The sequence below is a fragment of the Acipenser ruthenus genome, chromosome 1, assembly GCF_902713425.1.
Source record: "Acipenser ruthenus chromosome 1, fAciRut3.2 maternal haplotype, whole genome shotgun sequence".
Taxonomy (NCBI): domain Eukaryota; kingdom Metazoa; phylum Chordata; class Actinopteri; order Acipenseriformes; family Acipenseridae; genus Acipenser; species Acipenser ruthenus.
The window spans coordinates 40,242,404-40,255,258 of NC_081189.1; the positions used below are offsets into that span (position 1 = coordinate 40,242,404).

Sequence of the window (12,855 nt, forward strand, 5' to 3'; positions counted from 1 at the left end):
GTAGCTGACCTCTTGTTCTGACAACCTGAACCAAAACAGCCCAGCACAGTTGTTTGTATTCTCCAGTAGTCCCCCTCAAGGGTTGTCACCTCCTCTATTTTATAGAGCTGACTTATTGGTTTGAGATGATTGGGCTAACAACCAAAGCTGAAACTGTTTAACTAATTTGCTCGACCAAACTTTCTACCTGCCCCCAACCTGAAACCAGAATTTCCCCTTAGCATGTTCATGTTCCCCAAGGTCGTAAAGCCCTTAGTTTCCTGTAGGACCAGAAAACACCATTACACTTGTATTTTTTCCCTTAAGAGGCAGGGTTTCAGATGTTTGTCACCATTTTCAGAACTACCATGGTCACTATGGATCTGGACCAGTGACATCAAGAATGCTGGGAGCGATGCCAATGTCTTCCTTCAGGTCTATGGAGAGAAGGGGAAATCGGATGAAATGAGACTGGACAACAACTCAGATAACTTTGAAACTGGTCAAACAGACAAGTTCATGGTAGGATTTTGGAACTGAATTTGCTGTGGTTATTAATATGATGATACAATGAATATTTCTGGCATCAGATCTGTTAGTAATGATTTCCATTACACGAGAGTAGATGTTAAAACTTCATGCTGATTTGAACTCGGCTCTCGCCAAGATAAGCACCAACTAAGACGTAGCTTTACAGTAAACTAATGTGATCCATATGCGTCTCCATCCATTTACGTTTCCTTCCATATGATGATGTAGATATCCTTCTGTCTGGTGTTAATGGCTGAAGTGTAATGCTGGCTCCAGGGATCAGCTTATTTTGCCTCCCTGGCGCATCAGCACACACAACGGCTGCGATGCTGGCTCCAGGGATCAACCAAAGTGCGGCCTCCCCAGCGCATCAGCATGACAACCGTCTGGATTGAGCTAAGTAGGGTACATCTCTGGGGTTTTCAAGTGGGCACCTTCCATCCTCAGTGTTTCGTCGACTAGCCCACGACACCTCAAGAGGGCTCGACGGTGATTCTGGCGTCCCAGCATCACCCCCCTCCGTCCCCCACTCAACTCAGCCCAGCTTACTTACCTGTCCCCAGCCAGAATCTTTCCGTCTCAACCACAGCCAGTTGCTGCTCCTCTCTGCTGCTTCAGATAAGTTCTTCACTGTGCGACGCAACTCTTGGCCACTGAATCCGACGTCTCTGAGAAACCGGGTTGTAGAATGTGCCACAAATCCTCGACAACCCACTTCCACTGGGTAAACCCGAACTCTCCATCCTCGCTGTTCCGCTTCAGTGGCTAGTTGAGCATACCGCAGTTTCTTCCTCTCATACGCCTCATCTACAGCGTCCTCCCATGGCACTGTTAACTCTACCAGGTGAACAAGGCGTGCTGATCCAGACCACAAGACAATATCTGGTCGAAGGTTAGTGGTGGCAATCTCAGGTGGAAAAATAAGCCGTTGACCAACATCTGCCAGCATATTCCAGTCTCTAGCAGCTTCCAGTTGTCCTGGGCGAGGATTGGTTTTAACACCTTTTCTTGGTGGTTGCTCTCCTGGGCGGAGGAATGTTGTCTTTTGTGTGTAATGTTTTGATGGAACAGGTGGCAACTTATTGGTCATGTTACGCTTGTCTTCCAATGCTAAGGCCAAACATCGCAGCACCTGGTCATGGCGCCAAGTAAACCGTCCTTGGCTAAGAGCCACCTTACATCCTGTCAAAATGTGCCTTAATGTTGCAGGTGATGAACACAAAGGACATGAGGGATCCTCTCCTACCCAGAGGTTTAGGTTCTGTGGTGATGGGAGAACATCATATGTTGACCTGATGAGGAAACTGATCCTGCTCTGTTCCATTGACCATAGGTCTTGCCAGCCAATCTTGCGTTGTTCCACACTCTCCCATCTCATCCATTCTCCCTGTTTGGCCTGGGAAATGGCCTTTATACACCTCATCCTCTCCTCCTGCTTTTGCACCTCGTTGACTACCAGCTTCCTTCTTTGAGCTGGGGCCGCCTTGTGCCATGTAGGAGGAGTTGAACTGAAACCAAGACCCCCTCTTCCATGCTGAACTTGCCCCATGATATCACCAATTCGAAGGGCAGCCTTTGCATCTTCCACAGCTTTCTTTGCCGCCCACTTTCTTCCAGTTTTCAACACAGGTGCTGCCTCCCTTACGCATTTATCGCGTGACTCTACTAATGTCATTTCCAGTCTGACCTTGGCGCACTTAAACTCCTCGGTTAGAGCAGAGACTGGTAGCTGCAGTATTCCTTTACCATAAAGTCCCACTCTGCTGAGGCAGCGTGGAACTCCCAACCATTTCCTGATGTATGAACTGATTAAAGCTTCCAGCTTCTCTACTGTTGTCAAAGAAACCTCGTACACAGTCAGTGGCCACAGCAACCTCGGCAGTAGACCAAACTGAAAGCACCAGAGTTTTAGTTTACCTGGTAGAGCGCAGCTGTCTATGCTCTTCAACCCTTCCACTGCTTGTTGTCTAACTTCTCCCACACGAACTGTGTCCTTTAGATCCCCGTCGTACCATCTCCCAAGACTCTTCACTGGCTTCTCAGACACTGTTGGTATTGCCTCACCATTAATGAAGAATGTTTTATCTACTACTTTGCCTTTAATTATAGAGATGCTCCTTGATTTAGTGGGCTTGAATTGCATTCGTGCCCATTCAATGTTATTGGTTAACTTGCCCAATAATCGATTAGTGCAGGCTACTGTTGTAGTCATGGTTGTCATGTCATCCATGTATGCTCGAATTGGTGGTAGTCGCATTCCAGAAGCCAAGCGCTCTCCTCCGACTACCCATTTTGATGCCCTAATGATTACTTCCATTGCCATGGTAAAAGCCAGTGGAGAAATGGTGCATCCTGCCATTATTCCAACCTCTAGGCATTGCCATGTAGTGCTGAATTCTGAAGTTGAAAAACTGAATTGCAAATCTCCAAAATAGGCTTTCACTAAATTTGTTATTGTCATCGGTACACTGAAAAAATCAAATGCTGCCCAAAGTAGTTCATGTGGCACTGAACCATATGCATTAGCCAAATCCAGGAATGTCACATGGAGCTCCTTCCTCTCCTTTTTAGCTGATTGAATTTGTTGCCAGATCACATTGATGTGTTCTAAGCAACCTGGGAAACCTGGAATGCCCGCTTTTTGTATTGAAGTGTCAATGAAGCAGTTCTTTAATAGGTAAGCTGACAATCTCTGAGCAATAATGCTGAAGAAAATCTTGCCTTCTACGTTTAATAGGGAAATGGGACGAAACTGACTGATGCTTGTAGAATCTTTTTCTTTAGGTATAAAGACTCCACCTGCTCGGCGCCATGCTCTTGGTACAACCTGTTTTTCCCATGCCACTTTCATCAATTTCCACAGAATTCGTAGAACTCCTGAAGCACTCTTGTACACTCTGTACGGAACTCCATTAGGCCCTGGAGATGATGAAGCCCTTGCTTTTTTCACAGCTTGCTCTATTTCTTTCCACTTAGGTGCACAGTCCTCCATTTGGTATTCTGGTGGATTGATAGGTGGGATGTCTGACGGAATTGACATAGGCTCCTGCCTTTTTGAATCTGTATGTGTTTCCTCCAAATATCTCTCCAGCTCAACCTTAGATGCTTTTAGTGTGCCATTCTTCTCACTGGTGAATAACTTCTTTACAAATTTGAATGGGTCTTTATAAAAGTTAGTTCTCGCACGCTCCTTCTTTTTGTAGCGTTTCCGTAGGCGCTCAGCTCTGCGCAATGTTGCAAGCTTATCTTTTATGACCCTTTGTAAGAGATTGAGTCCCTCCTTCTGACTTTGTTCTGCTCTTCTCCATTGGTTCCTCAGCTGTCTCCTTTCTCTAACTAAGCGTTCAATCTCCTGCTGCCGTCTAGACTTTCCAGGAATAGTTTGTACTTTTTCCTTCCTTTTTTCAACTCCAAACCTCTCACTTCCATATGCGTAGATGATGTCCCCAAATTTATCCAGCTTCTTTTCAACTGTTCCACTTAATCTTTCCAATGCAACGCAGAGATCTGTGTTTACTGTGTCCCATGCAGTTTTCTCACAAGCTCTTGGCCATTTAACTCCAGGCTTGTGCCCGTTGAGGTTCTTTTCTCTCTTATGCTGGTTTGTCTGACCGGGTTCACAAGGATCATTAGGTTCATCACTAACTGTGTCCATGCAAGTCCTCCTCACATCTATGACAGGGGTGCTGATATCCTGCGAACTGTGGTTTGCTTCCTGTCGCTGGATTTCATTCGACTGACTTGACTGACTTCGTAAGAAGTACTGATCAATGCGAGGCCCTTGTCCCTTCTCCCTCAAGCATTTCATTCTCCCTTGATGAATCTTCAAACCCCTGACCGTTGTCGCCTTGCTCCAGCCGCAGACACAAACCTGGAGTTCCATGTCTTTGTTAACTGCAGATCTTGAACTAGTCTTTTGTGAAGTACTCTCCATACTCATATCCGTTTCCGTTCCCAAGTCGTTAACCGTGTTGTCCAACGTTGAGTCATCTTCCGCCCCCGCTCTCGCAGACTCTAGGGGTATTTTTCTCTTTAATTTCTTAGAAGCCTTGGGCGGGTGTCTCCAGCATCCTGTAAACACAGAGCTGGATACTGCCGACAAGGGTAGCTAACCCTTACCAGCCCCAATGGGGTCTCTTTCCTCCTGTCAGCTGTCTCTCCAGGCTGTCACAAGGTCTTTCCCTTGTTGCCAGCTGCACTATTCACAGCAGTCACTGGACGTATCCAGATCTTCATGATTTCCATTACACGAGAGTAGATGTTAAAACTTCATGCTGATTTGAACTCGGCTCTCGCCAAGATAAGCACCAACTAAGACGTAGCTTTACAGTAAACTAATGTGATCCATATGCGTCTCCATCCATTTACGTTTCCTTCCATATGATGATGTAGATATCCTTCTGTCTGGTGTTAATGGCTGAAGTGTAATGCTGGCTCCAGGGATCAGCTTATTTTGCCTCCCTGGCGCATCAGCACACACAACGGCTGCGATGCTGGCTCCAGGGATCAACCAAAGTGCGGCCTCCCCAGCGCATCAGCATGACAACCGTCTGGATTGAGCTAAGTAGGGTACATCTCTGGGGTTTTCAAGTGGGCACCTTCCATCCTCAGTGTTTCGTCGACTAGCCCACGACACCTCAAGAGGGCTCGACGGTGATTCTGGCGTCCCAGCATCACCCCCCTCCGTCCCCCACTCAACTCAGCCCAGCTTACTTACCTGTCCCCAGCCAGAATCTTTCCGTCTCAACCACAGCCAGTTGCTGCTCCTCTCTGCTGCTTCAGATAAGTTCTTCACTGTGCGACGCAACTCTTGGCCACTGAATCCGACGTCTCTGAGAAACCGGGTTGTAGAATGTGCCACAAATCCTCGACAACCCACTTCCACTGGGTAAACCCGAACTCTCCATCCTCGCTGTTCCGCTTCAGTGGCTAGTTGAGCATACCGCAGTTTCTTCCTCTCATACGCCTCATCTACAGCGTCCTCCCATGGCACTGTTAACTCTACCAGGTGAACAAGGCGTGCTGATCCAGACCACAAGACAATATCTGGTCGAAGGTTAGTGGTGGCAATCTCAGGTGGAAAAATAAGCCGTTGACCAACATCTGCCAGCATATTCCAGTCTCTAGCAGCTTCCAGTTGTCCTGGGCGAGGATTGGTTTTAACACCTTTTCTTGGTGGTTGCTCTCCTGGGCGGAGGAATGTTGTCTTTTGTGTGTAATGTTTTGATGGAACAGGTGGCAACTTATTGGTCATGTTACGCTTGTCTTCCAATGCTAAGGCCAAACATCGCAGCACCTGGTCATGGCGCCAAGTAAACCGTCCTTGGCTAAGAGCCACCTTACATCCTGTCAAAATGTGCCTTAATGTTGCAGGTGATGAACACAAAGGACATGAGGGATCCTCTCCTACCCAGAGGTTTAGGTTCTGTGGTGATGGGAGAACATCATATGTTGACCTGATGAGGAAACTGATCCTGCTCTGTTCCATTGACCATAGGTCTTGCCAGCCAATCTTGCGTTGTTCCACACTCTCCCATCTCATCCATTCTCCCTGTTTGGCCTGGGAAATGGCCTTTATACACCTCATCCTCTCCTCCTGCTTTTGCACCTCGTTGACTACCAGCTTCCTTCTTTGAGCTGGGGCCGCCTTGTGCCATGTAGGAGGAGTTGAACTGAAACCAAGACCCCCTCTTCCATGCTGAACTTGCCCCATGATATCACCAATTCGAAGGGCAGCCTTTGCATCTTCCACAGCTTTCTTTGCCGCCCACTTTCTTCCAGTTTTCAACACAGGTGCTGCCTCCCTTACGCATTTATCGCGTGACTCTACTAATGTCATTTCCAGTCTGACCTTGGCGCACTTAAACTCCTCGGTTAGAGCAGAGACTGGTAGCTGCAGTATTCCTTTACCATAAAGTCCCACTCTGCTGAGGCAGCGTGGAACTCCCAACCATTTCCTGATGTATGAACTGATTAAAGCTTCCAGCTTCTCTACTGTTGTCAAAGAAACCTCGTACACAGTCAGTGGCCACAGCAACCTCGGCAGTAGACCAAACTGAAAGCACCAGAGTTTTAGTTTACCTGGTAGAGCGCAGCTGTCTATGCTCTTCAACCCTTCCACTGCTTGTTGTCTAACTTCTCCCACACGAACTGTGTCCTTTAGATCCCCGTCGTACCATCTCCCAAGACTCTTCACTGGCTTCTCAGACACTGTTGGTATTGCCTCACCATTAATGAAGAATGTTTTATCTACTACTTTGCCTTTAATTATAGAGATGCTCCTTGATTTAGTGGGCTTGAATTGCATTCGTGCCCATTCAATGTTATTGGTTAACTTGCCCAATAATCGATTAGTGCAGGCTACTGTTGTAGTCATGGTTGTCATGTCATCCATGTATGCTCGAATTGGTGGTAGTCGCATTCCAGAAGCCAAGCGCTCTCCTCCGACTACCCATTTTGATGCCCTAATGATTACTTCCATTGCCATGGTAAAAGCCAGTGGAGAAATGGTGCATCCTGCCATTATTCCAACCTCTAGGCATTGCCATGTAGTGCTGAGGAGGAGTTATAATGAAATTCTCCTCTGATATACAGTACCAGATTTATATTGAAGATGTTCCCAATAAAATGACTGTGCTTCTTCTCATCACTTTTTGCAACAGTTGTTACATTTTGTTTATGTTACGAGTATAAGAAAACTTTATTTGTAAAATGTTTCCAGTCTTCAGATTACTTTTAGATTACAGATTACTTGTTTTAAAGGAGAAACATCCACGTGGTCCTAATTTGAAGTTCTGGACTTTACATGGCAGGTTCTTTAAGGTGTTTAGAGTATAAACAACACTAAAAATATATAAAGAAAATTCCAGCAATTTGTTTCATCAGCAAGAAATACATTTAGAATAATAATATAACTGATCCTACATGCACACACTGTACATTGTTTCTTGGTAGTTCTATAATATTGATGATGGGGAAACCTTTGCATTGGTTAAAAAAACACAGTAATTTTTATTTGCAGAATATGAGTTTGTTGTGTCTTAATTTGTAACAAGTTTCATGTGTGTCAGTTCTTTACTTTATTAGTGGAGGCAGTCGTATATATGTATTATTATTTATTTCTTAGCAGATGCCCTTATCCAGGGCGACTTACAATTGTTACAAGATATCACATTATTTTTACATACAATTACATTATTTTTTACATGCAATTACCCATTTATACAGTTGGGTTTTTACTGGAGCAATCTAGGTAAAGTACCTTGCTCAAGGGTGCAGCAGCAGTGTCCCCCCACCTGGGATTGAACCCACGACCCTCCGGTCAAGAGTCCAGAGCCCTAACCACTACTCCACACTGCTGCCCCTCACACTTCAAACTTTTCCATATATTTGGAGAACCGCTCATCCAACTATGGTGAAATTTAGTATTAACGTTATTTAGCATGCCACAAGATTTGCATGTATCTGCAGAATTGCTAATTCTTACTCTGTACTATTCTGTACATGCTGTTGATATATTATGTCATCATCTTTTTCATCATACTGATCGCTTTAATTTTGAATTTATGATGTATGTTTTTTATTTTGCTAGATAACCTATACATTGAGTAACTCTGTTTATACCTACAGATTGAACTTCCTGATTTGGGAGATCTTTTCAAGCTTAGAATTTGGCATGAAAAAAGAAATCCATTTGCAGGCTGGCATTTAAATAAGGTAAAGTGAAGAGCATCCTCTAAAAAGTCAGATCCTTTTGTAGATGTAGAATACCAACAATATAATAATGTACCCAGCAGCTGGTTTTTTATGTACTATGCTGCTTACATATTGTAAATATAGTGCCAGCTAGAGGACTTTTTTTAAAAACCTTGAAAGTACTGATCTTTTCTTCAAATGAGTCTGCTTAAATGTGGGCTGATGTGTAGTAAATGTTTTTTTTACAAAGTGAGTGGTGAGTGTATTGAATAGGTTACATAAATGCTGTTGCTGCTGAGTCACTGGCATCCTGTAAGGGCCGACTAGGCAAAGTTATGGGATCAATCAGCTACTGGGAACCAGACAAGCATAGGTCGGCCAAATGGTCTCTCATTTTCTTGTGTTCTTATGTATTTTCATTTGGAGTTTGCATGTTTTAATTATCTTTTACCACTTGATATCTCCTTTAATTTAAATGCACAGCCAGTGTTTAACCAGAATTAATAAACTTTTACATATAAAATATAATTTGTTCAAACATTAGCATGCACTATTTTATTTACCTTCGAGAAGGAGTTAGGAATGCAGAATTCTGTGGAAACCATAACTACTTTTTAATGCAGGTCACCTTATTGAAGACACTGTCAAAAGAGAAGTACACATTTAACTGTGGCCGATGGCTGGATATGAATGAAGATGACAATGAGATTATCAGGGAGCTGCCAGCAGAAGGACTACTGGTTAAAAAACCTCTGCCAAGTAAGCGAAAGCAGCAGTCTGTACTTTAGGATCATTGGGTGTTTTTTCCTACCAGGTTTATTCAATACGCGTTCAATCTTTCAACTTGCACTTTCCTAGCTTGATGATGAAACCAACCTGTTTTGTTTTGTGTAAATGTAAAGAAATGATGACCGTCATGCCAGGGGCTGATTGGTGATTCTCTTGCTTGCTCTCTAGTTGTGAAGTACAGAATCACCATCTACACAGGAACCAAGAGTGGGAGTGGCACAGATGCCTCTGTCTTTATTTGTCTCCATGGTGACATGGGAGACACGGGAGAGCGGGTCTTGTACGCCAGCAAGAACAATGTCAATAAATTTGAAAGCGGAAATGTGAGTATTTGTAAGTTTCTAAAATTATTTAGGGTGGCTCATTTTTAAGTAACTGTTTTTTAGAACAAAATAGATCTTGAGTACATTTTTGCCTCTGGTTGACAATGGTGACATTCTCTACAGTATCTACTACCACAGAAAACTGGATCCTTTGTACTATTCTGCATTGAGGTTTTTAACCAACCTGGGTTATTCTGTTCATCACTGTCATTAATAATAGATTGGCTGGTCTGACTTCTTTATCTTTGTGAAGATTAAAACACTGGTACATCATTATTTATAAGGCTATCCTTGGCAAAACCCTGAAAGATCTTAATACATTGCTGATTACCTCTAATAGTATTTATAATCTTAGATCTCAGACTGTTCTAAGTTTCTCAGTTCCTAAAGTTTTTGGAATTTGGAATTTGGACAAAAGGAAACCAGTTTTCTGTGCCATGGTCTTGGAATAAAGTTTAGAAATAACTAAAACTTACAGTTTTGATACCTTTTAAAGGAGTTCAAACAAAAATTAACATCTATGTTATAGCCTAAATTGTTTCTTATAATTTGATTAACCTGTTTGTATTGGTTGGGCTCATTTGAATTTGTGTTTTTTTTTTTTGGTATTATATGACACCTCCTTGACCAGGTCTCCCTTGAAAAATTAATTTTAATCTCAATTGACTTTCTTGGCTAAATAAAGGTTAACTTAATACAAATAAAGTAACTCAGAATCTACTCCCTCAAAATGGGGTTATTTTTGATAAAATCGCTTACCTTTTTGAGAAATGTATTTATATTGAGCCGACTTGAGTTGTTCATTGAAAGTTCAAGAGAATTTGTCACGTATTGTGATAACTTCCAATTTGTTATTCACTGATGATGTGAAAATGACCTAGAAGGGAAAGGGTAACTGACTTCCTGAGAGTAAGGTCCAGTGTTTATTGAAGATGACCAGAAACAAGCAGGTTTAAAGGTTGTGGATAAAGAATTGGTTGTCATGTTTCTCTCCCTCTAACCGGTGATCTCCTCCTCCCCACAGGCAGACGAGTTCCTTATCGAGGCGGTGTCTTTGAAGCAGGTGAGGCGAGTGAGGATCGGGCACAACGGCAGAGGTGGTGGCTGCGGCTGGTTCCTGGATAAAGTGGTAGTAAGGGAGGAAGGACAGCCAGAAACACAGGCTGTCGAATTCCCTTGTAACAGGCAAGTACTTCTCTACACATATTCAGAATTCCAGTGTTCTTTAGCATAAAATGATAAGTCCTGGAAGGTGTACAATTAATATAGCTGTAAACACAAGAATAACACACATCCATACAGAGAAATGGGTGTTTCCATTGGTTCATGAATATAACTTTTCTGTCTGCTTTTCCAGGTGGCTTGACAGGAATGAAGATGATGGTCAGATCGTTCGAGAGCTAGTGCCAGCTGGAGAAGCACCGATGCTTAGAAGTAAGTCTCAAAAGAAGATTAAAACCTCCTGCAGTCCTTCCTTGCCTAGCCTCTAGTTTTTCCTGTCCTCATAGGGATAAGGGGATAAAGGACTTGTTTGAGAATTAGCAATGGTGGTGGGGATTTATTGAACAGTATTGACTGTATCTGAATATGACTTCTGCGAAAGAGTCTGTGGTATCTGTAATCTACACAAAGCCGACAGAAATTTGATCTGGAGTGCCAGTAAGAGTTACCAATCATTTTGCTTGTTTCAGACATCAGTTACCACATTGCGGTGAAGACAGGCAATATTCCAGGTGCCAGCTCAGACTCCAAGGTGTTTGTCAAGCTCTACGGAGAGAAGGGAGACACTAACAAACAGCTCCTGGTGGTCTCTGACAATGACCTGCGCAATTACTTTGAAACAGGACATACTGATATTTTCACAATTGACACTATAGATATTGGAAAGGTAATGTGTTAGCCCTGTCTGTCTTAAATTAGGTCATTTATAGCAAAATGTGTTACTTTAATATGTACCACCTACCAACATGAAATGCTAATTTTATTGTTTTCAACAGGTCAACCGGCTCCTGATTGGACACAACAACGAAGGCTTGCGTGCTGGTTGGTTCCTTGACAGTGTTCAGATTAAGGTGCCTGTCCATGGGAAGCAGTACATGTTCCCCAGTCATCGATGGCTCTGCAAAGACGAGGCTGATGGGAAGGTGGAGGTGGAGATCTACCCCAGCGAAATACTGGACATTGAAAAATGTAAGGGGAGCCCTTCAGTCACTTTGCATCTGTTTAATTTTTAATTTTTAGTTGGATGCTTCTCCTAGGTGTTGAGTATGAGACTAAGGTATGGCAAAGACAAAGACATTTGCACTTTGCAATGTTTTGCCTTTACATTACATTGCTGTATGCGGTAAAGGGACATTCACGCAATAAACAGAGCAAGAGTGGATAAGGATTGATTTGTAATTTATATACATCACTATCATCAGATAAACACATATTTCACCACATTTATGTTATTTTACTGTCAGCTGTCCCAGTTATATTTTGGTAAAGTATGTATTTTAAAATATATGTAGTGCCCCACTATATAATAAACGCGACTGTAACACAAGAAATGCCTGGCTCCAAGGGAGCCAAGGATCTTTGAAAATCTACTATGCAATAGAAAGTTGCAGAGTGATTTCTTGTAACAGCAATACAATTAATAGTACATTTTACTCATATATAGAGAACGCTCCACAAAAGTACATGGCAATGTATATTTACACTATAATACTTTTGTATGTTGTCATGAGATGTGGTGCAACATCTCAGAACCATTTAACAAGTAACATAGCACTGTATTTACTGCTGAAAATGTAGCTATACCATGTATAATAATAGTTACCTGTTAATTTTTTTTGTGTCAGTGGATAACTATGAAATTACAGTGCACACTGGCAACGTTCGGGCTGCGGGCACTAACGCCAGCGTCTTCATCCAGATTTATGGGGAGAAAGGAAAGACAGAGTTAATCAGCCTTCAGAACAGATCGAACAACTTTGAACGAGGATCAACAGAAGTGTTTAAGGTACTGTAACAGGGGGATTTGTTACGTGTGTGGGTCGTCACTGAATAATAATGAGGCAGACACAGAGCATTGGGTGTTGACACGCCGCACAGGCGCACAGATTTCATTAACACAAGTGCTGACACTGGGGTACTAGCAATGGTAGCCCTAGTGTCACATTTAATAAAGAAAACAAAACAAAACAAAGCTCAAAATAAAAGTTTTCTACACAAATGACGAGCACTAGTCCCACTAAAAGGAATGTCCTTCTCCAGGAACCTACTATTCTACGAAAACCCTCTGTACACTATTTGGGGTCAGCATCCCCTAAACTGACCTACTTCTGGACTCCCAGAGTCCCGGCATTCTCACGCGACTCCAACCTCTTCAATCAGCTTTTTCACACTGCCTCAGCTGAGCAATGCCTTCATGAGTACCATCTTGGAGTGGAAGGGTTTTGTGTAGTAGTTCTCTCCAGCAGACGCTCTCCTCCTTGATGTAAACACAGCAACCATCTGTGTAGCACAGCGGTGCAGTCGCCTTGAGCTGTAG

General features: G+C 43.1%; 1 protein-coding gene across 1 annotated transcript in view; it reads left to right on the forward strand.

Annotated features, from left to right (window-relative positions):
- LOC117420771 (lipoxygenase homology domain-containing protein 1-like) overlaps window positions 1-12,855 on the forward strand; it is a 108,997-nt gene that overhangs the window by 42,660 nt on the left and 53,482 nt on the right. Inside the window, exons 16-24 of the mRNA XM_034034390.3 lie at window positions 341-501; window positions 8,140-8,226; window positions 8,829-8,964; window positions 9,163-9,317; window positions 10,342-10,502; window positions 10,675-10,751; window positions 11,009-11,205; window positions 11,315-11,507; window positions 12,164-12,324. Of these exons, the coding sequence (XP_033890281.3) occupies window positions 341-501; window positions 8,140-8,226; window positions 8,829-8,964; window positions 9,163-9,317; window positions 10,342-10,502; window positions 10,675-10,751; window positions 11,009-11,205; window positions 11,315-11,507; window positions 12,164-12,324 (1,328 nt within the window). The remainder of the gene's footprint in view (window positions 1-340; window positions 502-8,139; window positions 8,227-8,828; window positions 8,965-9,162; window positions 9,318-10,341; window positions 10,503-10,674; window positions 10,752-11,008; window positions 11,206-11,314; window positions 11,508-12,163; window positions 12,325-12,855) is intronic.